The sequence below is a fragment of the Taudactylus pleione genome, unplaced genomic scaffold (genome assembly GCF_031769625.1).
Source record: "Taudactylus pleione unplaced genomic scaffold, aTauple2 ptg000019l, whole genome shotgun sequence".
Lineage (NCBI taxonomy): Eukaryota > Metazoa > Chordata > Amphibia > Anura > Myobatrachidae > Taudactylus > Taudactylus pleione.
In genome coordinates, this window is record NW_028284421.1 from 35,016,642 (window position 1) to 35,043,005 (window position 26,364).

A 26,364-nucleotide genomic window follows, 5' to 3' on the forward strand; every position below is an offset into this window, starting at 1 on the left:
GCTTGCGAGCGTACTGCCGCTCACGAGCGGGTCTGAATGACCCCCTGAGGCCTCAATTCAGACCCGCTCGCTAGATGCATTCGCATGCAAAGTATGCAAATCCCGCGATCGCACAGCAAGGCATTAGCACACCCACTATGTCTTGTCTGCGATCGCGGTGTGTATTTAGACAGCCACCAGCCAGTCTTAAGAAGCCCACTTATACATGTCATCTCCAGGAAGTGTATGCAACAATCGGTAACATCGAGTACCATCGGAAGCGTACTCAACACTTGTGGCTGACCATACCCTACCGCAAGCACTGCGAGTGCTTGAGTGTGTAAAACAACCATGTGACGTGTACTATGACGCTGCGTCTTAATTATGCACGCCTCTGAAACGGCGTCAAGACGCTCAGGCACGTCCCCGTTTCACCACCCACAGAGAACCGGACCCGCTCATCTCTAACATATATACATATCTTCATAAAGTTTGTTTTAACTGCATAATACAATTTTTTCCAAAAATATCCCCCCATTTTTTTTTTTTTTTAATTATCACATCATGTTAATAAGCTATATAACCCTTGTTTCAATATTTATTAATTTCATCTGCATATCTTAATAAAATTATATTGGAATCAGGTTTAATTAGGGTTTTGTTTTTTTTTGCATAATTTGATTAGAAAAATCAACAATTTGGAAAAAAAAATATTCAGTTTAGTGGTTAATTGAATGAGTGCTGAATTATATATTCTGCCCATGTATTGCTTATATACTAATATTTCATTTTAAGGGCCTGATTTAGTGTTAAGAACAAATAATAAAAAGCTCAATTTGGTCTTGAAACAAACCGTGTTGCAGTGTAAGGGGTGCTAACAGGGTCATCGCAAAAGAATACTGCTTGTCATATAGTACTTACTGACAGTCCTACGTATTCCAAAGGAATATACTTTACCAAGTTGTACAAAGTTATCCTTATTTAACCTGTCACTGAGCAGTAATGTACATGTAATAGTTGTATATGGAGTATACTGTATGTGCAGGGCGCATTTAAAGCTGTGGAGAATTTCTGCATGACATTGGAGGTTTGTATGTTCCTATTATATAGTGAACTAATATATTTTTTAGGTCACATCTGATTTCCATTACCTGTATAGCAGCTTTAACCTCAGTAACTTTTGAAATCCTTAATTTATATTTGTGCATATATCTTCCCAATGTAACTGAACCTTCTTGGACCAACATATAAGATACTTCTAAGAAATTATGTTATTACTTTGTGTATATAATTATCATATGCAGGTTATTTACTTACTTGGGCAAACATAGACATTAAGATAGACAGGGATCAGAATAGAATTATGAGTACAGTGTCAGCCACTTATCTCTTGTGGAAACACGGTTCAGGCCATATGATTTCAATATATAAAAGTGAGTGAAAATAATGTAAAGATTATTTTCTATGTATTTGTCTGGAGATTCCCAGAGATGAGCCTAATTTATGGCCACTTTCTCTGATTGAGCAAGAAAAAGGAGTATTGATTTTCAAGATGAAGTTTTACCTGTTAAGAGCTTTTTCATAATTGAAAGGCACTGTCGTGCGTGAATCTGTGGCTCATCTCCAGTTCACAATAGCCTGTTTCAGACTGGGTAAACCAGGCCGATTCTTCTCCGCAGCTATTGATTTTTAAATGAAGTATCAAAGAAAATCAATAATAATCAACAAATAGAAGGCGTCCGCCACTGGTGTCAAATCTCGGGGCTGGTTTAATCAATTTAGAGTTCTGTCACAACATGGGACAAGTTAAAATATCATCCCATGGAAGTAGAGTGGTAAGGTCTGCAGTTTGTCACTGCTGTGTAAAAATGCATGGTATCATTCTGTCAGGAGCCCTAGATTCCCATTGTGCAGGCCTTAAGCCACTCTCAGTAAAGAGGCCACAACATTGGAGGTCACCCTACTGACTGTAGCTAACAGCCTTTGCACCCAGATCCTGAATATACACTTTTTTTTTTTTTAGGATTTATCAGATATTGAACATTAGGGCTTGTTTAATTATATGTACTTTTTAAAACGAATAAAACACATGAAAACAGATGCTGATTTTAGCAATGGATTTTTAACACGTATTCTATGCCGTGCTCTCTTTAACAACACAATTTAATATTTTTACATTTTAGAACTCTATAGTGAGTAAAGCATATTTTTTTCTGTTTATATTGCATTTTTCATGAATTTATTATGGTGTAATAAGTATAAAAATAGCAGATAGCTAGACAGCCCTATATTCTATTTATTTTCTATTTGTGTTAAAACAATAGAAGTAGAAAATACTCCTATTTCAAACTGCAGTTCACTGATATATTTTTAGATAATGATTTTTAATACAATTACGCCGGTTTAGAGTGTATGAAGGTTTTACAAACTGCTTTCTCATCTAAATCCTCCCGTTACTAAGGGCAGAGGGGAGCAGGGGACAGATGCTGATAAATGGCTTATTATTTCTCTGCAGAAGTTTTGTTGGTCTTATTAATATTATTTATGACCCCGGGTTATTAAATTAGGTAGTAGAAAATGTGATAATTTATGGCCAGGAGTGTGAACTATGTAACGTGTGAGGAGGGTCTGTCAGAGAAACACTTTAATCTGTCAGAGCAGAGGGATGTGCATATGACAATGTGACACAGCAGGGAAACATCCAGAGAGCTGTACCATCTTATCTGGTGAAGGCCTGCTCAGCTATAGGCCAAAAAAGTGTTACTGGCTGTCGTTGAAATCAAAGCAAATCAACAGTCTGGGCATGATATAATAAAGATTACTTATAGGATAGAACAATGTTCATTTGTATTAAAATAGCAAATTGCAAGCCTGAAAAATAGTCATATGCAGTAAATATATGGACATTCTTTAATATCTTTATTTACATACTCAATCCACTTAGTTTATCATTTTTGAATCAGATTAACTCTGTTCAATAATGTATGTTGTATAGTACCTTCTATCATCCTGCGGAAAACTTTTCCATGACAATAAAAATATTTGCCCCTTCTTATAATGCGCTCTTGTATCAAATATGGCATACAGTATATCCTTGATGGAATATATCACTTTTCTTTTAAATTACCCCTAAATATCACATAGGAGTCTTGGTTTTAATTTAATAACTTGTTCCTCATTCTCCATTACACCCGGGTTCCTTTCCTTCTCTCTTTTTGGGCCTGATTCTGTACCGATCGCAAGTGCAACTGCGAACGCAGATTGAGCGATTGTTTGTCATTGCGCATACGTATAAGCTGCACTGTGCGTACGCTACGATAACACTGCGACTACAGATGCACAGAGGAATCCATCGTAGAGTGAGTGACTGGCAGTTAGCGTCTGGGGGTGGTGATGGGGGAGTGGTTGGAAAATCAGGTAGATCAGGTAGAATAAGTTGCTATGGTCCCGCTTGTGGCATTTTCTTGACAATGGATGCAAGCCTTATTCAACCTAGTGCTGCCACTCTTCTGTCCTTCAGTAGCGGCTGCTAGGTGACGGCGATCAGTGTCATTCTACCCTGTTCTTCTCATGCAAACTGTTCTCAGGTGCTGTTGCTTCTCTAGGAGTCTCATTCTAGACAGTGATTGTGATCGGGAGGCTGGTTCTCCATACCTCATCTTATTGATTCTCTCCATTTTATTAGGCTTCCTGTCTTGTACACCTGTGCTGGTGATAGTTTGTTATGAACCAGTGTGCTTAATCTACGTTTGTCAGTGTGTGCTTTTCTACTGTGACCGATTAATACTTGGATTGTACTCTGAACGCTCCCTGACCCTGAATTCATCCTGCTTTCTGGACTTCGTTCTGTCCATTGCTACTCCTGATTTCTGTCTGTTCTTATTCCATACTCATCACATCTCTGGAGCTACCTTACTATCTGACACCTACTGTGTTCAGTCCATCTCAACTACAGTACTTTGCAATATTAGTTAATAAGCCCCTACTACTTGAAACCTGAAGTCCCTGACAGCCCTCTAACCTTCAAAAGGGGAGAACATTACTCTTAATCTCAGTAGAAATGTAAATGAGTAGATGTAATCAATAGAAGAGGCACTTATTTGTAATAAAATATCAGCAGGTTTTCTAAACGAGCTTTACAAGCTGTAACAAATAAACATGGCAATAAAGCAGGTAGGAGCTGCAAGCTGTGAGTGAAGACTTGGATGGCCACATGCAGCTGATTGCTGTAGGTGAAAAACCTTCTGCAGTGGTTCTAGGGTTCATATCTCAACTCATTGCTCTAACATAAGATCTAGTTCAGCAGTTATGGAGGCTACCTGATGAGCAGTGGTGGCCCCAGTTCAAATCCTGTGCGACCAACGGCAAATCAGCTTGTGTCCCTGAGTACCATCGACCAAAACAGTTTGGAAAATGTGGCTGTTAAATAATATGCTCAGTTCTGTATAAAAACAGTTTTTTACATAGCAGCTACATATTACGCAGTGCTTTACAGAGAATAGTCATTTACATCAGTCCCTGTCCCAGTGGAACTTCTAGTCCATATTCCCTACCACACATACACTAAGGACCTCATTCAGAGTATCTCGCTAGGACACACTCGCTCGCTGGGAGCGATAATCGCACATCTGCACATGCGTATAATTCGCAGTGCGCGTGCGCAAGTCATTTGTTGCGATCTGATTTTGGTAGCTCGCAAGCCACTTTTAGGTCGCTGCTTTGAGTAACAGATAGTGCCGTTTGTGGGTGGTAACAGGGGAAGGTGCTTGTGAACGGGGATGTGGATGTGCGAACGCAGGCGTGTCTGACCGTCAGAACGGCGTTTAATGGGTGTGCATAATTAGCAAAGTAGCGTCATTGCACATGTGACTTGGTTGATTTTTAGCCTGAACTGCTCGCAGTGCTTGGGGAAGGTTAGGTCAACCCCAAGCGCTGCGAGCAGCTCTGATGGCCCTCGATGTTCACGATTAATCAGACTCTTCCCGGAGATGACGTGTGCTGCGAGTGACAGATGGGAGGTTTTATAGTCCAGCGTACGCTAACTTTCGTCGCTCACTAAGACATAGAGGGCGTCCTTACAGCGCAAAGAGCGATCGCTTGATTTGCATACCCGGCCCCTTTTTGCAAGCGAGCGATCGCATCCTGCGAGAGACTCTGAATGAGGTCCTAAGTTTCAATTTGTCAGATGCCTGTGAACCTAAAATGTGTGTCTTTGGAGTCTGCGAGGCAACCCACGGAAACATTGGGAGACCATTCAGACTCCACACTGATAGAGCCCTGGTCTGCACCCTACCCATGACCTCAGTGCGGTATGGCAACAATCCTAAACACTGAATATCACTGGTAACTGAATGTAATCATTGACACAAAATGAAACTTATCAGTCCAATTCTCTGCGCTATCACTGTCAGGCTTACTCCCCTTGAGTATGGGCACAATAATTTATATCCTATCCTATTCCTGATATATATCAAATAGAATAGTGATCTTTTTATCAAAATCGGTTCAGTACTTTTTAAGTTAACCCGGGACCGATAGAACTTCTAAAAATGGCTAATTTGGTCTAGCTACCCTATAATCCCCTATGTCTAAGTTGAAATTGTCTAAAAATTTATAATTACAAAGTTACAATTTTATTGTTATATACAGTCAGGTCCATAAATATTGGGACATTGACAGAATTTTCAGATTTTGGCCTCTATTCACCACCACAATGGTTTTGAAATTAAACAAACAAGTTGTGCTTTAACTGCAGACTTTCAGATTTAATTTGAAGGTAATTACATCCAAACCGGGTGAACGGTGTAGGAATTACAACAGTTTCAATATGTGCCTCCCACTTTTTAAGGGGCCAAAAGTAATGGGACTATCAACTCAAAAGCTATTTTATGGACAGGTGTGGGCTATTCCCTCGTTATTTCATTATCAATTAAGCAGGTAAAAAGTCTGGAGTTGATTCTAGGTGTGATATTTGCATTTGGAATCAGTTGCTGTCAACTCTCAATATGAGATCCAAAGAACTGTCACTATCAGTGAAGCAAGCCATCACTAGGCTGAAAAATCAAAACAAACCCATCAGAGAGATAGCAAAAACATTAGGTGTGGCCAAATCAACTATTTGGAACATTCTTAAAAAGAGAGAACGCACCGGAGAGCTCAGCAACACCAAAAGACCCGGAAGACCACGGAAAACAACTGTGGTGGATGACAAAAGAATTATTTCCCTGGTGAAGAAAAACCCCTTCACAACAGTTGGCCAAATCAAGAACACTCTCCAGGAGGTAGATGTATATGTGTCAAAGTCAACAATCAAGAGAAGACTTCACAAGAGTGAATATAGAAGGTTCACCACAAGATGTAAACAATTGGTGAGCCACAAAAACAAGAAGACCAGATTAGAGTTTGCCAAACAACATCTAAAAAAGCCATTACAGTTCTGGAACAACATCCTATGGACAGATGAGACAAAGATCAACTTGTACCAGAGTGATGGGAAGAGAAGAGAAGGAAAGGAACTGCTCATGATCCAAAACATACCACCTCATCAGTGAAGCATGGTGGTGGTAGTGTCATGCCGTGGGCATGTATGGCTGCCAATGGAACTGGTTCCCTTGTATTTATTGATGATGTGACTGCTGACAAAAGCAGCAGAATGAATTCTGAAGTGTTTCGGGCAATATTATATCCTCATATTCAGTCAAATGCTTCAGAACTCATTAGACGGCGCTTCACAGTGCAGATGGACAATGACCCGAAGCATACTGCAAAAGAAACCAAAGAGTTTTTTAAGGCTAGAAAGTGGAATGTTATGCAATGGCCAAGTCAATCCCGTGACCTGAATCCGATTGAGCATGCATTTCACTTGATGAAGACAAAACTGAAGGGAAAATGCCCCAAGAACAAGCAGGAACTGAAGACATTTGCAGTAGAGGCCTGGCACAGCATCACCAGGGATGAAACCCAGCGTCTGGTGATGTCTATGCGTTCCAGACTTCAGGCTATAATTGCCTGCAAAGGATTTGCAACAAAGTATTAAAAAGTGAAAGTTAGATTTAGGATTGTTTAGTTTGTCCCATTACTTTTGGCCCCTTAAAAAGTGTGAGGCACATATAGAAACCGTTGTAATTCCTACACCGTTCACCTGATTTGGATGTAATTACCCTCAAATTAAATCTGAAAGTCTGCAGTTAAATCACATCTTGTTTGTTTCATTTCAAAATCATTGTGGTGGTGAATAGAGGCCAAAATCTGAAAATTCTGTCAATGTCCCAATATTTATGGACCTGACTGTATTTTGATATATATACTTGTGCAAACGTTGTGATGGATGCAGGAAGGGAAGTGGTCGTTGCTCAGTTGACATTTGAAATTATTTCACTCTCCTGGCTATCTCATTTCTTGCTATGGTCAGATGGTTTCTCAGACCTTAGATCCTTAGGAATGCAACTATAAATACACTGGTTATATAAATACATTACTGCAGCTAGAACATACTTTATTAAACTACATTAAAAGGAAACAATACTCTTACATTTCAGTATAAAAGCATGGTTTCTTTCAGCTTCTGTACTTCTGGATCACATCCTCACACAGGCAGGACCAGGAAGATGCATGTTCCAACCCATAAATACTTAACACTTATTCTGTCTCATCTCACTTGACTATTGTGTCTATCAGGGCATTAAAAGAGCACCTTGTTTCTAGTCCCTACTGAAACAAAATGGCTTCCAGATCAAAAGACAACAGTAGTGCATGTCCATTGAAAGCCTTTTTCTTTTCCTGATAATGTTGCAACGCCCCCTTGTGACAGAAAACATATTGCTCTTAAAGTTGAGTGTTATACTGCTTGTTCTTACTGTATAGGAATTGTAATCATTGTCTGAATCAATATTGGAGGTAGTCTTAAAAAAATGTTACTATTACATAGCTGTTACATAGAAACCATGCTGAGGGAAAAATAAAATCCTGGGGCTGATGCATAGTTGAACGTATGCCTGTTTGCGTAACGGAACTTGAATTTGAACTGCACATGCTCAGAAAATAGGTGCATGCAAATGTGGTTATGCAGAGTTGTACGCATTTTCGACGCATCGATTCTTACGGCCAAAGAGATGGAAGTGGGGTGGGAGGACATGCTCGCACAAATGTGGCATGCAGACCTCTGTATGTTTTGCACTTACTATAGGGTAGTGCAAGGGTGTGCTGCTGCTGACTTGTTGGTCAATAGCCATATATGCTGCCTGTGCAGAGATGTATGCATCTCAGGCGTATCTTATCTGATATACAGTTATATTTGGCGAGAACGATTCTTTTGAGTAACTTACTCTCATTTTACTTCCAACACACATTGGACCTCATTCAGAGTCGGTCGTTGCGGCCGCACGGTCGTACGCCACCGATGTTCGCTAAACTGCGCATGCATAAAGTTCGCAATGCGCGTGCGCAAACTATCTGTTACGATCAGAAATTTCTCTCTCCTTGAACACAGCCAGGTCGGTAGTTTGAGTGACAGAATGAGGCGTTTGTGAGTGGTAACAGGGGAAGGTGCTTGAAAACGGGGGAGTGGAGATCCGAACGCAGGCGTGCCTAATTATGCGAACGGCGTTATATGGGAGTGCATAATTAACAAAGTAGTGTCATGGCACACGTGACATGGGTGGTTTGTACACTGACCTGATCGTAGTGCTTAAGAGAGGGTATGGTCAACCTTAAGCTCTACGACCAGTTCCGATGGTTACCGATGGTCTCGATTAATCCTTATATGGCCGGAGATGACGTGTAATGCGTACGAGAAGGGGGGGTAACGATCCGATCTTAAGGAAGCAGCTTGCGAGTGCATCATTTGCATATCCGGCCCCTTTTCCCTTACAACCGTGTGGTCGCAACGACCGACTCTGAATGAGGTCCATTGTCCCCATATGGAGCTTTTCAGGCATGGACATAATAACAATAGCCATGTCATTTGGTTATGTCTGTTTATTGCTTACTTGCAGTGTGTCAGCTTGGTGCATTTTTTTTTACAAATTCCATCTGACGTTGTTTTCCAGTATTCATATTATTGACAAATCCAGCTGGTCTTCCAGACCCTAAGTAGAGAATTTCCGTGGCCTACTTGCAGTGTTCTCCCTAGATCCTTTTGATGGGCGGTGGGGGTGTATGGTGGACTGCTGCTTGGCTATCCCCCCAAAACTCCCCAGGCTGCCTCATGGTGCCACCTGGCTTTGAGAAATTTTCCGGTGAAAACACTGCCTACATGTAATGTGCACCTTGCAGTGTTATGTAAATAGAATATAATTGTTCTAGAGTTCAGAGACCTGGCTTATCCTGTCAGATGATCCATGAAATTGCAAGTCTTTGTCAGTCTTAGACCACCATAGTTATATAGATCAACTCTGCTCTTTAGATTTGGATGTAAGGCTGGGTACACACTATGCAATATGTCTTTCAATCCGCCAATGAATAAAATATCACATAGTGCATTGGCAGGTGCGAATGACGTCATTCACAGACATATTGCATCTGTCCTGCAGCACAGTTGGCGCTATATTTTGCAGATATACTGTATCGGCACATCTGACTGTGTGTGCAGGCGAACCGCCGATCGCCTGTACACTTGCTGCAGAAACCGCCGGTGACTGACATCTCAACTGGGCAGGCAAATGTAAATGTCTGCTCAGTTGTGATGTAGCTGCAGACACATCGAGCAGCAGTTTGCTAAGTGTGTATTGTCTTTCCAATTGACTGCTCGGTCTGCAGATCCCTGGGTCAGTGGATATGTCGCCTAGGTGTGTTCCCAGCATTATGTTGTTAAAGACTTAAGCTAAGTACACACCTATACAATTGTTGGCCCGTTCTTTTGATTCCCGAGTTGTTCCTGCGATTTCTTAACAGTATGTATGCAGCCTTGATCATGTTTTATCAGATGAAAACAGGTTGCATATGAAGATCAGGTTTTTTGTGCAATTTAATTTTCATCCGATTCGATATCAGACAAAAAGTGAAGTGTGTACGCACTGTTGACCGTTCTGTGTGATGCTTCGGTCCATACTACTCCAGCAGCAGCTGTTGTGTCTTTTTAGCAGATATTTAGACAGTTTTAGCAGATATTTTAGACAGTTTCCTGGATCGCAAGTTAGATTGTAAAGGTGTGTACACATTAATTAGCACTTTGAATGGCACCTCCTAACGTAAATGTAATCAACAGTAAAATCCCATCGAAAGTATGATTGTACAAATGTTTATCTAGCTTCACTTGCTCAGGTGTATTATTTACTTTCCTGACCATAAATTGCAACTTTAAGCTGGGTACACACTGGCCGATATATATTGGCCGATCAATTGATTGGCCAATATATCTGCTGTATGTCGGCCAGTGTGTACAGACGATATGTCTGAACGATGTCGTTCACAGACATATGGCATTGGCTGTGCAGCACAGCCGATGCACAGATATGTCTACAGACATATCTGTCCATCGGCAAGTGTGTACGGGCGATCAGCTGATTTTGCGTACACACATAGCGTCAGCCGCGGGGAGGGAGCGGCTTTGCCCCCGACCCGCCTCCCATCCAGCGGGACTCGCGGCTGCCAGATAGATGATGGTCATTCAGTGTGTATGAACGACCATCATCTAAAGATATATCTGCAGATCACTCAATCTGCAGATATATCTTTCATGTGTGTACCCACCTTTAGAAAGACCTTTCCATCCCTTATCTCCTCCTAATAGACAAGAGAGATAAGATGATTTTTGTATTTAATGTTAAATCCTTTCCTCTGAGTCCATTGTGAGAGATGAGACTTTTCTCCTCCAGAAACAAGAGATTTATTTTTTTCTTCTATGGCTGTTCTCCTCTCATACTGCATATGGTAACTGTGAATCTTTCTATATGACTGTTTATTTCCAAGTGTGTTCTTTTTATTATAAATTGACAAAGTGACCCTTTTCTACAGAGGGGAACTTAACTTCTCCATAACATACAAAGTTTTTGCTTAAATTGACTTCCAGGAACCTGTTATCCTAGGCAACAATTGAAAAAAAAAAGGCTTGAAGTCTATGTGAATGACAATTAAAGTTTGTTCAGTATTAGTATAATCTCATATACTTTCATTTAACCATTCAGAAAGAAATTGCATGTGTATTCCTGGTCTTACTTGGAATATTATGTACTGATCTTGGATTCTTTTTAATTTATCGTATGTTTTCATTTTTAATAATAAGAACTGTATGTACTGGTCTAGTTGGCAGCTAGGATGGTCTTGGGTTTGATTCTCACCATGGTCCTAACTGTGTGTAGTCTCCCTGTGCTTGTGTGGATTACCTCTGGGTACTCAGATTTCCTCCCATATTCCAAAAATATAATGATAGGTTAATTGGCCCCCAACAAAATATGAACCTTGTGTGTGTACGTGTGTGCGCATGTGGTAGGGAACATATATTGTAGGGACTAATTTGAGTGGCTAAATATTCTCTGAAAAGCGCTGCGGTATATGTGTGCGCTATATAAATAACTGGTAATAAATAATAAAATAAATAGTCTTACAGAACAGTATTATGTCTTTTTGAAAATCATGGCTGACCCCCAGGTTTAGACAGATGTTCTCAGTACTGTACTATATATATTATCAGTTTATCATGTTTATAAGACAGAAAAGATTAATAAATTCATCTTTCTTTCTTTTTCTCCTTTTAGCATTGATGTTTCATTGGTATTATAGGAAAATTGACATTAACCCCAATTGATAGTGCAGTGAACACTAAACAGTTACAAGAGTTAAATCTGTTAACTTACATTAGGCTTTCTAACTTTATATGACATGGCGATATGATTTAATTTATTGTTCTGTAATGCTGGGCATACAATGCCAGATTAAATGCTTGTCAGACCAACAGACATTTTTTCTGGCAGCCTGACACCCAGCAGATATCACAGGCATACACTTTGAGATATCTCAGTGTGCATTTGCCCCGATATCTACGCTCCTCCCCAGGAAAGGAGAAATTTCCCTGTTCCTTCCCTGTGAAGGAACATGGAAAACGTCTGTTGTTCGACCATGACTGGGCATACACTGCCCGATGCGGGCGGCTTTCACTTTGAAAATATTGACTCGAACAGATTAGCTGGACTATCTGGCATGCCCAACTGATCGATATTTTTCAGATTGGTCACCCGCATACACTGTGCAATTATCTGGCCGATAATTGTATAGCGTATGGCTAGCATTAGTAATAAATAAATTGTATTATTTTATTTTTTGCTATCTTCTGAAATTTCAGAAATTATCTTCAATTCAATTGTGTATTTAAAGAATAAGTGTGCTTTTTTTTTTTTAATTATAATAGGTCTAACAGACCCCAAAAGTCTCTTTTATAACTTCAGGTACCTTCACTACTGTTATCATTGGTGAAATACACCTTCTAGTAGAGTACATCTAACAGTAGCTGCATATGTGCACTGTCCTCTTCAGTTTGAGGGGGATTGTGTGCATTCCTATTGCCGTATCATCTGGTCTAGCGTACCAACACTTGCTACATTTTAAACATTAAAAACCCGTAACTAGCATAGTGCGGCCAGTGCTATGGCACAGGGCAGGGGGCGTTGTTTGTTGTATCAATTTTCCTGTTTATTTTCATTCTCACTTGTAGCTTCCTCTTCTTTTATCCCCAGCATCTCCTGGCCTCCCCTATTTCTTCCCTGGCCTTTCCCCATGAGGCCATGGTCCTTTTTCAGGTGCACTATCTTATGTCCCTATTTAATAAATGTAAGGGGGGAGCACCAATGCTCTCTCTGGCACAGGGCATCAAAAAGTCTAGTTACGGCTCTGAGTCACATTATTATGACCACCAGCTAATAGCCAGAGTAACCGCCGTGTGCAGCACAGACAGCAGCGAGATGGGCTGGGAGTGACTCAGTAAGATGCTGGTAGGTTGGCACAGGTATCTGGAGCCATGCTGACTGCAATGCATCCCACAGCTGCTGGAGGGTGCGTGGTGGAGTATCCATAGAGCGAACGCAACGATCAAGGTGGTCCCACAGATACTCACTTGGGTTCAAGTCTGGGAATTAGGGGGCCAGGGAAGTACTTGGACATCTTGGTCATGCTCGTCCAACCGCTGTCTGAAATTTCTAGCCGTGTGACATGTCGCATTGTCTTGCTGGAAGATCCCATCTGCGTCAGGGAAGACAATCGGCATGTATGGGTGTACGTGCTCTGCAAGAATAGGTTCATAACCAAATCGGTTGAGGGTAGCTTCCATATTGATGAGTGAGCCCAGAAAATGCCATGAAAACATTCCCCAGACCGTAACGCTGCCACCTCCAGCTTGTGTTCTTCCAGCAATGGTTGCACAGTGTTTGTTCTCCGAGGTTTCTTTGCCTGACACGCCAACGTCTATCCATTTGATGAAGCAGAAATCAGGCTCATCAGAGAAGGCAACCCTTTGTCAATCAGCCGAGGTCCAATTCGGATACAGGCTTGAAAATTGAAGCCTTTTCCACCGATGCACCTTTGTTAGCATAGGTGCAGTGACCATCCGTTTGCTACGGAGCCCCATACGCAGCAGAGTTCGCTGAACTGTCGTTTTAGACACACGTCTGGTGGCCCCCAGGTTTATTTTGACGGTGAACTTCTCCACTGTAGCGTGTCGGTTGGTCCTCACGCACCTTCGTAGCCGACGTTCAGCTCTCACATCAATGGCACGTGGTGCTCTGCAGTTTCCACGTCAGTTATTCGCAATGTTGCCATTTGTCCAGTCACGGTACACCTTCACCACAGCAACACGTGAACAGTACACAAACTGCAGTATTTTAGAAATACTGCCACCATTGGCCCAAAAGCCAATAGTCATCCCTTTTTGTAACTCTGATAAATCGCCCCTTTTACCCATGACAGCAATAAGTGAATTGTGTGCAGACGGCCTATCACACACCTTATATACCCACCAAGCCAGCACATGGCATGTGACGTACTTCATGGGCTACTCGCTGCCGACCTCAAATGTAGGAGGTGGTCATAATAATGTGAATCGTGGGTGTATAAAGTAAAAGTCTGTGGAAGCACAAAGGTACATGCTGTATAATAATTGTGGGAGTGAGTAACAGGGACTATGCTATTGCTTTCAGGTCTTCACATTGTTTTATATTTGTCTTTCAGAGCAAAAGAATATGAGAAAGCTTTGGAAGCTAAAGTGCCCGTGTCTGAGTCTCCATACAAAGCAAAGTGAGTTCAACTTCTGTAATGATGGTAGTATATAATGCCAGTATATGTCTGTATGGTTCAAATCATGTCTTTTTGCAATGTGTGATTATTAATGTGAAATGCTATGTACCAGAATATTCCTGGCCAGGGCATCATTGCTAGTTACATTTCTTACATAAACACATTTTACTTTGTATTTGTTATAATCACATTATTTAATATCTAACTACACTCTCATTATACTCAATGAAGGATTATTTGACAAAATTGTATTAGTAGACATATAAGAAAAATATTTGTAAATTAATATAATTTTTTTCTTCAATATGGAAAACAAGTCCTACTATTGTCCACATTTATATACAATTAGTTTTCATTTGATACTAGTCGTTTTATTCACAATACATGGCTATGAGCCATTTTATTTATATGTTTGAATGTGTGTAAATAGCATAAAAAGCGGTAAAAAAAATATTTAGTGTTAGCTACTTCTGTATCGTGTTGGCCACCTTTAGGGCTGTATTCAACTAGCGGCGAAAAGTCGGAATCCGCAATAAAGTATCGCGGATGACGTCATTTCACCAGGCGGAAACTTTTCGCCGTATTCAATTGCAAATACTTTTTTCAGCGTACGCGGAAAGTCAATGCAATGTAATAGGCGATAAAGTTTTGTCTATGATTAGCCGGCAGAAAAAAGAGGTGCAAAGGTGCGGAAACCACTGTGCACCCTTGGAACAGGCCCCCAAAGTATAACTGCGTCAAAAAAATGTTAAGAAAAGTGAGGAACACCCCAAAAAAGCACTTTGAAAATGGGGGCGAATAAGTACAAAGTGGTGGTACAAACTTAGTAGCGAAATAGACTTTTGGGTGGTCTGCAAGTATGGGTGAGGTGTTTTTTTGATTGCAGTTGATTGCTGAAGGTGCATATTTTACATTTAATTAAATATTACTTTAGCTCATATTTACTATGCTTGCACCCATTTTCAAGTACCCCAAATTTGACAGGACTACTTATTTTTTTCCCCAAAAAAAACTGCTTAAAGCTATTCTTCACCACTTGTGTAAAGACACTATATAGAGGCAATTGAAAGCACTTAAGTACCCCAAATAGCTCCAGGTGGGCTAATCGGTGACATCTACACTGATCCCCAATGTTAGTGCATCTTTTGGGGGGTGTCAGGCTGATTTCCCCATTTCTGACAGCACTTTTCACCTGTTTGAGTTTCGCCGGGACACGTTTCCGCGTCCTTTGGAATTGAATACGGCGAATAGCGGGGGCGCGCCCGATAAGTTTCTGCGGCTAAAACAAGCATAGTCGGCAAAAAGTGCGGCATGCGAAAAAGTATCACAGATGCAAAACTAATTGAATATGGTCCTATGTATAGATACTGTAGGAAAAAAAATGTTTTGTGTATTAACTGTAATACAAAATGATCAGTATGCAGCAATATACATACATATGTGTGTGTCACAATGGAGCCACAGCTTTCAAATAAGCAGGTTACATTTATTCACTCCAAAACCAATCTTTTGTGGGTGATATCGGGGAGTGCACCCGCCTAGAGCTAGAATTTCATGGGGACCTTTTTTTTTTTTATATAACCATGTCCTTTTCTGCTGCTAGTATTTCTATTCATATAACCTGCCATACTACTGCCACTGCTATCTTACTTTCTTTTATGTTATCTGACATTATGTAGCAAATCCAATTATTCTCCTCTTAAAAGTATATTTGAAGGAGAACAGCCAAAACACATATCTTGTGTCGATTCCTTTTTGCCTAAGCTTTCTCATTGTTTTGGAGTGTACTGTTTACTAGTTAGAATTGCCCCGACTCACAGCCTCTAATGGTTCTCATTGACCAACAGCTTACTTGAATCACTCAGGTAAGAGGTGTTGTTGCAACTCACCTATGTAACTGGGGCTAAAATGCAAATGCATTGTAATCCCGGAGGTCTCTTCTCTCCTTCCTGATCACGACCACACTGCAGGCATTAGCAACAGGCCTGAGACTGATGAAGGGACGATGTCCTCCTAGTCAACGTTTCAGTTTCAATTTGTATGTTCTCTTGAGATGATAGATGCGCTGGGCATATCAGGGACTGTGTTACTTTCACAGTGTTTTGCTCTCTGCTGCCCATATGAAAGGTACACAGATGCCTATGATAGGGGCAGCTGAGTGTCGCCAGTTATTTAATGGAAATGTGAATTTTTGTAACTTTTTTTGTAACTTTTATTTCAGACTGGAGTTATACTTTGTTGAATTTGTGTGAACCTCTACTTAAGTATATAAATGTATGATTTTTCACCCTGGAACTTATGGTTCATCTCGGATAAAATAACTGTAAACAGTAGAACAAATGTTAGTGATTTTTTAGCAATCAAAGAATCAATAATTCCCAAGAGGCATTTCAACTAAGATGGTGACTGATAAAATGACTAATCTTTCTCTAATAGAATGCAAACTCTATCCAGGTTCTGAAAGCATATACAGTAGATTCGATCCAGATTCTGCAAAACATTTAAAGCATGGGATAGAAGGCTAAGATCGTATTTTATCTAGATGTGCTGACGTAATTATGTGTTGTAAATAAACGTATACTTTGTCAATGCATGTCTTGAGCAACTAATTAAAATAAACTACAGATGTGTCCACATACATATCTAGCCTCATTGCGTGTTAAATAGCCCTTCTATGTATGGCGTGGCGGCAGGCGCCTTTTCATGTAACGTTTTCCCTTCAAATAAGTCTTATTCGCAGAGCAATGCGAATAGGTCGAACAAGCAGCTTATGCTGATTAAAATGATCATGCCTGTATTCTGTGTGCGGCTGCGGTTATATCTGCATGCAAAATGCTATGTTACAGTGACAGAAGCTATGAGAAAAGTCGCACAAAAAGATGAGTTGCAGGGCGCTCATGTGTTATGTGTAACGTGATCTGTAGCACACGGAGAATAGTTGTTTGTGGACACATCTGTAAATGTTAATTAGCACAATTTTATGGGGAGGTTTCTTGGTTAAATCTTCTTTGTTTTCCACTCATTTATTAGCCAATGCCATTCCCTCTCCAGTAGTATTTTTTTATCTATTTAATTAATATGTAGTAATACGTTTCCAACCAGTATTATAAATAAATAACACATTTATCCCTCTCCCCACACTCTCACATGGTGTTCATGCAAACCTTGGCCTGAAAGTGTGGTTAGGGTTAGGCTTAGACACTCAATTTATGTAAAAAACAAACAAAAAAAAAAAACAATGTTGACATGTTGTCGACATTCACATTGACGACATGTCAGTGGCGACATTGTGAATGTCAGCCTTTGACATGTCGGTATCACAGCCATGTCGACATAGAGAACATCAACAAATGATATCACACCTATGCCTAACCCTGCTGATTGGTAACTCACTAATCAATACACTGCTACCAGCCTTGTCAACAGAAAAGTAGCTGTGACAGCTAATCTGAACTCTAACAAACATATGTACAGTGAAAAATTGGTGTTTTTGAATATTTTTTTTTTCTCTTCTGGTTTCAGGCTACAGCGACTCACCAAAGATCTTCAGAAACAGTTGCAATCACAAGACAGTGGGCTCTCGAGCACCAATAAAGTATCTGCCCTAGACAGAGCTCTAGGAGAAGTCACCAGAATCCTAGAGAAGCAGGTAAGTCTAATCTGCTGATTTCATATAACATTAAATTAGTGCTTCAGAGTAGAGTATTAGGAGTGTTTTGCCCACACAGTATTACTCTACACAACACTATACATGCACCAATCACCAATGAGCACTCTAGTTATGTGTAGTGGACTTGGCAGGAGAATGCATGCTTGTTATTGATCAAGTCCTTTGATGTAACAAAGATTCTGCGTTTGAGTAGAACATGACTGGTAACTCTTACAGACCTGCCTCAACAGGTGGCTCTATGAGATGACAGCATGCTAATGAGGTTGTGGACAGGGATTCCTGAAAATGGGAGGGGAACACAGTAAGTGATATACATTATACATGCACACAGACAGGTCCTTGTTTCCTTTAAGTGTGTCTCTGTCTTATAAGACTTGTTGCCTGATAAATGATGCTGGCGATTGAATTTTTATTAGTTTGATGTTATCCGTAACAAGAAGTAACTGTTGCACAGATGCATGCAGGCCATGTGTGTAAGGGTATCTATATAATAATTGATTACTATTATATAGATACCTGTACACGCATGGTCTGCATGCTTCTTCAGAGTAACATTTACTTCTTGTTATGGATAACATCGGTAACAAGCCCCCCCCTTTCCCAGAGTGGCTTCCACTGCTGGAGACGGTACAGCCATTCTGCAGGACAGGACAAGAGGGCCAGTAAGTATTGAAGAACAAGACTCGGCTGAGCAGAGGTCAGCTTAAATGACCCGGCATAAAAGTATGCCGTGTCAATTTCACTAGTTGTATGATATATATATATATATATATATAATTGAGTTTTACTATGCACATGATCTGAATAGGAGAGATGCCTACAAACATATATGGGATATGGTCATAATCCTGACCGCAGGGATTCCTTCGCTCAGTATGCCGGCACCTGTCAGAATCCCGGCGCCAGCATCCCGAAGGTAAGTAGCAGGGTTGGGGGGAGAGTCAGGGTTAGGGACAGCCCCTCCCTGCTAACCTCCCCACACACATGTGCGCTGAACAAGACTGTGCCCCCCACTGTGTCTAAGCCTCACCGTCTCCCAGCCTCACTATTCCCCAGCCCATCTCTAAGCTTACTGACTGTTACACTACTGTGACACAGCCAGAATTGGCGGGACGGCACTGGCTCCTGTTCTTGACTTCTGTCTGTGTGTACTGTGCAGGGCTGCAGGCTGCTGCTGTGTGTGCAGGGAAGGCTGGAGGCAGAACTGTCAGTGGTGACTGACAGCTTCGCAAAGGCTTATGGGAGTAGCTGCTGCTGCGGGTGGGCATGCGCAGCAGCTCCGCCGTCATTTTTATTTTTAGCTAGTAACACTGCCCGATCGGTGCTGAGCTCCGTTTGCCGCAGCCAGGCCAGCTGAGCAGGGCAGCAGGGGTGAATGAAGAGCTTCGGTCTGGCCCACATAATATATGTATTTGGGCCCACACTGTCGGGCACATAAATGTTTGTTTGACATACCTGCTCTACATCTTCTTAACAGTGAATTCAAGTTATACAGCAGCCTCACTGCTGATGTTTTATACAATGCGGGCTCCCAACATCTGACTATATATGGATGTTCCCAATGAGAAGACAATGCGATATAAATTACCACCATATGATATACTGTATGCAGTCTTTGTGTCCTCTGCAATATTGTTTGCTAAATTCAGCCATTTTCAAGCCTGTCTTCGTACAATGTAGAAAGACTTTATGGCAAGCTCTGGATCGACTTTCAAAGTGTGCAGCATTTGAATGATAACATTCCAGAAAAGGCCGTATTTGCAGTCTTTCCCAGTCAGATCCTGACTGTAACTGCTTGTTATCAGATATCGGATATGCTAGTACTGCCACGGAGAGTTATTCCCATTAAAAGCCACAATTGAGGGATTACTTGGATAGGAGTCCTTGCCTTCCCCCACATGTAATATGCTGCCAATCAGATAGAAGAACAGCTTTCCATTCTACAGACTTCCCCATTAACTTTAAATCATGTTCTCAAAATTGAGGCCATTAGTGGGGCCCTAGCGGGATAATATAATTTCCTGCATTAATATCTTATCAGGCATACCCCCATTTCAATAGATATATAAATACCAGGTGAAAACTTCAGCTTTTACATGCAGTTCATATAAAGTCTGCTATTCCTATGATCAGTTGGTCATATGTGACTGCATTGCGTTACATTATGTCGTAGAGTAATGCAGATCAGACATCGAGACCACAATCAACAACATAATATCCCCCTGAGATCACTGATTTTTGTTTAATGATAGCAGCCAAAGTTTATTTTTTTAATTATAAAGTTCTTTCTACCAGCTAAAATGTTACATCTGCTCTGCCACCATTATTTATACAAGACAAGAGTTACACATTTTCATTGTGCAAGTCCTGATACAGTGTTGCCTGAAGGCCTGTGAATCATTACTCTGCCATGTTCAACTTTGTTTTTGGCTAATGATGATAGTGCTGATATGTATTATGATACCCTCTGGAATGGGCAATATCTAATATCTTAGACCAAACTGGGCAAAAATTACTACAGGTGTGCGTCCAAAATAATCACCCTCTTCATGATGTTTTCTAACATTATTACTAAATATTAGGGATGTGCAGGCTCGGTTCTACTCGGTTCCGTTCGGTTCTTTTTACCGGATCTTATTGGGTTTCAGCTGTCACGAGTTTTGGATAGCCAATAAGATTCGGTAAAAAGAACCGAACGGAACCGAGTAGAACCGAGCCTGCACATCCCTACTAAATATCATTGCATATGTGTCAATCTTTATTCAATCTCTGGCAATGTTTCTCCTTGTAGTTTGTTCAATCTTATATTCAATGTCTGATTAATAAAATGAAGTTTAGAGCAACAATTTGATTTTTTGTTAGGCTAAAGCAAACAGCCGGAGGATTATTAAAATGTGTGATAATAGATCTTCTTCCCATGAGGGTCTCTCCCTTGGCTCTTTTAAGCATAACATTTGCTTATTTGCCGATGATGTCCTATTATTCGTAACAAAAGTTGATTCCTCTCTAGCTGTTCTACATGACATTCTCGATCAATACTCAGCAGTTTCTTTCTACATGGTAAATACTTCTAAAACTGAAGCTCTAGCATATGGTATAGATCAGAGCTCTTTACACACTTTGCAGAACCAATATCCCTATGCCTGGCAGACTTCCTGCCTCAAATATCTGGGTATACAGATTCCTGCACAACTACAAGACACCATATCTTGTTATTATCAACCATTACTTGTACAATTCACTACACCAGAACTAGGTCAATTATAGAATTTCTTGTTTAGGACGTCTGTTCCCAGTAAAAATTACGTTACTCCCCAAAATTCTGTATCTTTTCCAGGCTATACCCTATTTAATCCCTGTCTGTTTATTAACTACGCTGTTTTTTCGCTGTTTTCTCAACTTTTCTCTGAAAAGGCAAGAGACCCAGAATGTCTAGGGCTCGCTTATTTATATCTAAGGCTGGGTACACACCTAAACGACCGGCAATCGTGCCGATGTTCAGGGCGATTTTCCTTCACCCTGGACCTCGCATGATTGCTGGTACACACTTAAAAGATTTAATTAATATGTACAGCCTCACATGTGATATCGTGTGACTGACTGTGCAGCACAGCCAATCACACGATATCGCATGCGACTGCAGGAGCGCGCAAATTGGGCATACACACTGCACAACATGCCCGATTTGTCCAAATCGTGCCGATATCGTCCTGGTGTGTATGCACCCTAAGGCTCAGGGTGGTTTGGCTGCCCCTAATCTCGAATTCTATCAACATGCATGTCTCCTAGACCAGCTAAAGGATTGGCTAGCCCCTTCCTCTAATAAACACTGGGTCAATGTTGAATGCTCCGTGTGTGAACCCTTCCCCTTACCAGATCTTCTGTGGACTGATTCCCAAAGCAGACCCTCTCAGTCTCTCAGACTAAATAATATTTCAGATTCATTAGTTGTTTGGGACAAGCTGATTAAACTCTACAGTGAGGTTTCTCTTCCAACGTCCAACATTTTTCTGTTAGCAGTCTCAAAATGAATTCCCAATCTGTCTTTTTATATTTGGTCAGAACGGGGCATATTGACAGTACAGGATCTATATGACAATCGACAACTCAAGTCGTTCCTCCGACTCCTGTCCTCAAACGAGTTTTACAAATACCTCCAGATTAGACATTGGATCTCTTCCAAGACTGTTGGTTCTCAGCCCCTACCCTGCCTTCCACTGTATAACTTCCAAATTCTCTTTGTTGAACCATACAAACGGTATCTCTATGTGGTATAGAACTTTATTGTCCTCTGGAAAATAAGAAGTTAGCAATTCAATCTAAATGGGAGGCAGAGCTCCAAATTTCCATTACTGACGAGGATTGGGTTGGGCTATTTTCTAACATTTTCAAGATGTCAAAATTTATGAACCACTCCGAAATGTTGTTTAAACTTATACATGGTTTCTACCATATGCCAGCTAATGCTGGGTACACACTTCCGGAGATATTGACCGATCAATTTATCGGCCAATATATGTTGTGTGTCGGCCAGTGTGTACCAGCGATATGTCTGTGAACGACTTCGTTCACAGACATATCGCGTTGGCAGTGCTGCACAGCCGATGACCAATATATCTGCAGATATATTGGGGCATCGTGCTGTGTGTACAGGCGGTCAGCTGACCGATCGTGCATTTGCAGCAGAGGCCGCGGGGAGGGGGGCGCAACACGCCCACCCAGCCAGCAGGACCTGCGGCCAGACGACAGGTGATTGTTGTTCAGTGTGTATGACAACCATCATCTGCAGATATATCTGTTAGGTGTGTACCCGGAATCGGTATGAAATACCGCCGGCCGCATGGTTCGATTCCCGGCAGCGCCTGGCCGACAGATGAGCAGAGCCCGGCAGCGGAAGCCCGACAGCGCTGGAAATCCCGATCGTCCTAAGGTAAGTATCTACTAACCTAACCCTCCTTAGGGGTGCCTAACCCTAACCTCCCCCCTGTGCCTAACCCTAATCCCCTCTCTAAGTGCCTAACCCCCCCATTCCCCGCTACCTAAACCTAAGTCCCCCGGGGGGGTGCCTAACCCTAAGTCCCCCCCGGGGGTGCCTAACCCTCCCTCCCCCTAGCCTAACCCTCCCGGGGGGGGGTGCCTAACCCTAAGTCCCCCCGGTGTGCCCTAAACCTAACCCTCCCCCCCCCCCCCCACGGCTATCCGCTCGCGGCGCCTGGCATCCCTTTGATCGGGATGCTGGGCGCCGGTCTCCCGGCGTCGGGGAAATGTCTGGCGTCTACATCTAGACGCCCAGCATTTCACCCTCACCGGGATATGACAGTCGGGAAGCCGGCTGTCGTTATTAAGGCAGCCGGTTTCCCGATTGTATACCGTGTACCCTGCTTAAACTACATAAAATTTGTCCAGACTCCTCAAAATTCTGCTGAAGGAACTGTGGCATAGAGGGCACCCTAATTCATATTTTTTGGTTGCGCCCTGTAATCCAACCACCATGGGTTGAGGTTTTTTATTTGACTAAACAGTTCACTTCAGAATTCCTTTCTCACCTTCCTGAAATAGCACTTTTGCACCACTACCCCCTGTCAAACCAACAACATAACAAATATGTGATTAGTAATATCCTTATTGCTATGAGAGCAGCTCTGGCCCAATATTGGAAGAGAGTCGACCTGCCCCTTTTACCAAAAATGATCTCTATGATCCAGCGTAGCTATGAAATGGAAACTATGGGATTCAAGTACTCTATGTGCTCCTCGTCCCCTATTTTTAAATAGTTCTCATGGTCTGAATATTTTGCTAATCATATCCCGAATGCTGTCCTTCTTTAATTACTGTCCATCTTCATTTTATTGTCTGTGGGAATAGGGTCCTATCCGTTTCTACATTATTCTCTGCAAGGAGTATGTATTATTTTTACACTTCTTTATTGTTGTGCTGTTTTTATTCTTTTTTTAGTTTTCTCCCCCTCTTTCTCCTTTCTTTTATCCCATCTCTTTCCGTTTGTTCTGTATTCCTTTTTTTTTTTTTTTAAGTTACTGTAAAAAAATAGTACTTTGCAAATTATGTTGTAATTTGGAGTGATGTTTTATATAGCATGTACTACCATTTTATTTTCAGTAAAAATTTATTGTGATAATATCCATGCCTCAGGTCACGTGTCCCTGATCCCACCCTTTGGGAGGCCCTGTATTTTGTGTCCCCAGAAATTGCATGCTTTATGGACTGGCATATTTAATATTTTTGTGTCCAGGCCACAGTTGACAGTCTTTCTATATGTCCATTAAGCTTATTTTATTATTTGTGTACCTTTGTGAATTGCACCTTGTTCTTTTAGGTATAGGTGTTTCTTTTGGCTGCATTTTGCAAGATACATTTCTTAGTTTGAAAGCATGATGTAGGCAAACGCAGGCATAAAAAGTTTAAATCCTATTACAGTATAGCAATATTGGTAACTCATTGACTAGTTGTTAAGAATGTATTAATAATAGGTATATGTGGAATGGGATTGTATTCCCGGCGGCTGAACAGCCGCTGGTTCGAAGGGAGGAAATCCCGACAGCGGAGGTAAGTACAGATAACTTTCCACTCTCCCCTCCCTAACCCTCCTTTAGGGGTGCCTAACCCTAACCTCTCTCCCTAGTGACTAACCCTATCCTCACCCCGGGGGTGCCTAACCCTTAGTCCCCCTGGGGTGCCCTAACCCTCCCCCCCCCCCCCCTGTTTACCTCGTTCGGGCCCGCGTCGTTCTGCATTCTGGCGTTGGGATTATGACAGGCATTGTTATCTTGACGCCTGTCATAAATACCTAGCCGGCATTCTGGCGTCGGGATTGTGACCGGCGGCCTCACATAACTACATCCCGTATATGTACTACTTTTTTTTTTTTTTCTAATTGTAAATTTTATTTTCTTTAACCAAGGGAGCCTGTTTCAGGTCTACTCTTCTGCTGGCGTCAGTAAACTCAGAGCGACCTGTACAATATGTAGCAGCTGAAATGTCAGTTTGTGTAGATGGCATTTATTCCTCTTTAAATCTGGACTTTTATCATGAAATGCAACAGGGCGTCATATAGGGTAAAAACCAAACGATAGAATACTATGGTCCCGATTTTGAGTTGCACACTTCCGCGGCCGCTTTTCCGTATGGCCACTGTATTTTACTTATTTTCATATGCAAACTCAAGAATCTGTGTGACTGTAAGTGGAAGCCTATCTCGTCCACTTTGTGTCTGTCTGCAGACACAACCAACATCATGGGTGTGCTATGACGTGGAAAATCATAAGTCGACATGGAGAGTATGTCGATATGTAACATGTCGTCACGGTCATAATGTTGACATGTTAATTGTGTAGACACTGTGCACGTCGACATAAATGTTTTCACTATTTTTGCCTAACCCTAAATCTAGCACTATAATACTCTGTCAACATTTTGGCTGTCGATATGCACAATGTCAACATTATGACTCTGTTGACATTTCTGTATATCCATGTCAGCATTATGACTGTTGACATACAGAACATGTCGGCATTCTGGTGTTGACATTCTGACTGGATATCATCATCATTATTAGTAACTGAACTTGCCCCGGTCCCATGCTGTAGCGAGAAACAGACGTCCCATTTCCGTTCACACGCTACAGTCAGGTATGGACGTTATATTATGGGCCCATGACGCTCCCACAAAATGGGGCTGTTCTTTGTGATCGCATGGCCGACACCCAGTTACCACCAGAAGAGCCCATTTCACGGAAAGTGTGGTCCATCAGATCAATCTGTTCTTAGAAGTGATCGCCAACGGTTAGTGTAAGCCTGACCTGGCACATGTGCAGCCTCAACTTTCATTGTGCTGAAATCTGAGAGAAACACTCACTTTAGCACTTGTGTCTGACTCAGAACCAGGTCCTACAGGCTCAACATTCGCCCTTCTAGAGGAACACACTCTCACATACAGACTACTGTGTGTTTTATTTATTTTTGTCAGAAGCCAATTATTCTTTAAGTATCTTTTTGTTTGGTGGGAGGAAACGACATGCAAACACATGGAGAACACACAAACGCTACACAAATAGCACATCAAACCCATAACCCCAGCTCTGTTTGTTGCAAATGCTAATCATTGTGCCACCATGCTTCATAGTAATATGTTTGTTGGGTTGTATCTTTCCATTTTGCCGGCGAAAACATCCACGGACAGCAGTAAGGTTCTTTCTGCTTTGTACTTCTGTGCCATTTGTTTTACAGACCTCTATAGATGATAACTAAACCAGCAAACATAACAGTGATATATTATACTGCACATGCACACAGAACCCACAGGTATGTTTTCTATACTGCTCATAGCCATTGCCTCTAAGTTTTATAAATATACCATAGTCATCACATTTCTGCATGAGTTATTCAAAGACAGAGTTGTTCTGTGCATTTGTTGTGACGTATTCCTACACACTCCCAGGAGGGTCATTCATTCTTATTGCTGGATCAATAACCTTCCAG

The 26,364-nt window shown here is 41.5% G+C and overlaps 1 protein-coding gene across 3 annotated transcripts in view; it reads left to right on the forward strand.

The window, feature by feature from the left end:
• Positions 1 to 26,364, forward strand: part of SCAPER (S-phase cyclin A associated protein in the ER) — a 321,693-nt gene that overhangs the window by 152,671 nt on the left and 142,658 nt on the right. For all 3 annotated transcript variants that reach the window (XM_088446867.1, XM_088446876.1, XM_088446870.1), the window contains exons 21-22: positions 14,134 to 14,199; positions 17,722 to 17,848. In XM_088446867.1, coding sequence (XP_088302993.1) covers positions 14,134 to 14,199; positions 17,722 to 17,848 — 193 coding nt within the window. The remainder of the gene's footprint in view (positions 1 to 14,133; positions 14,200 to 17,721; positions 17,849 to 26,364) is intronic.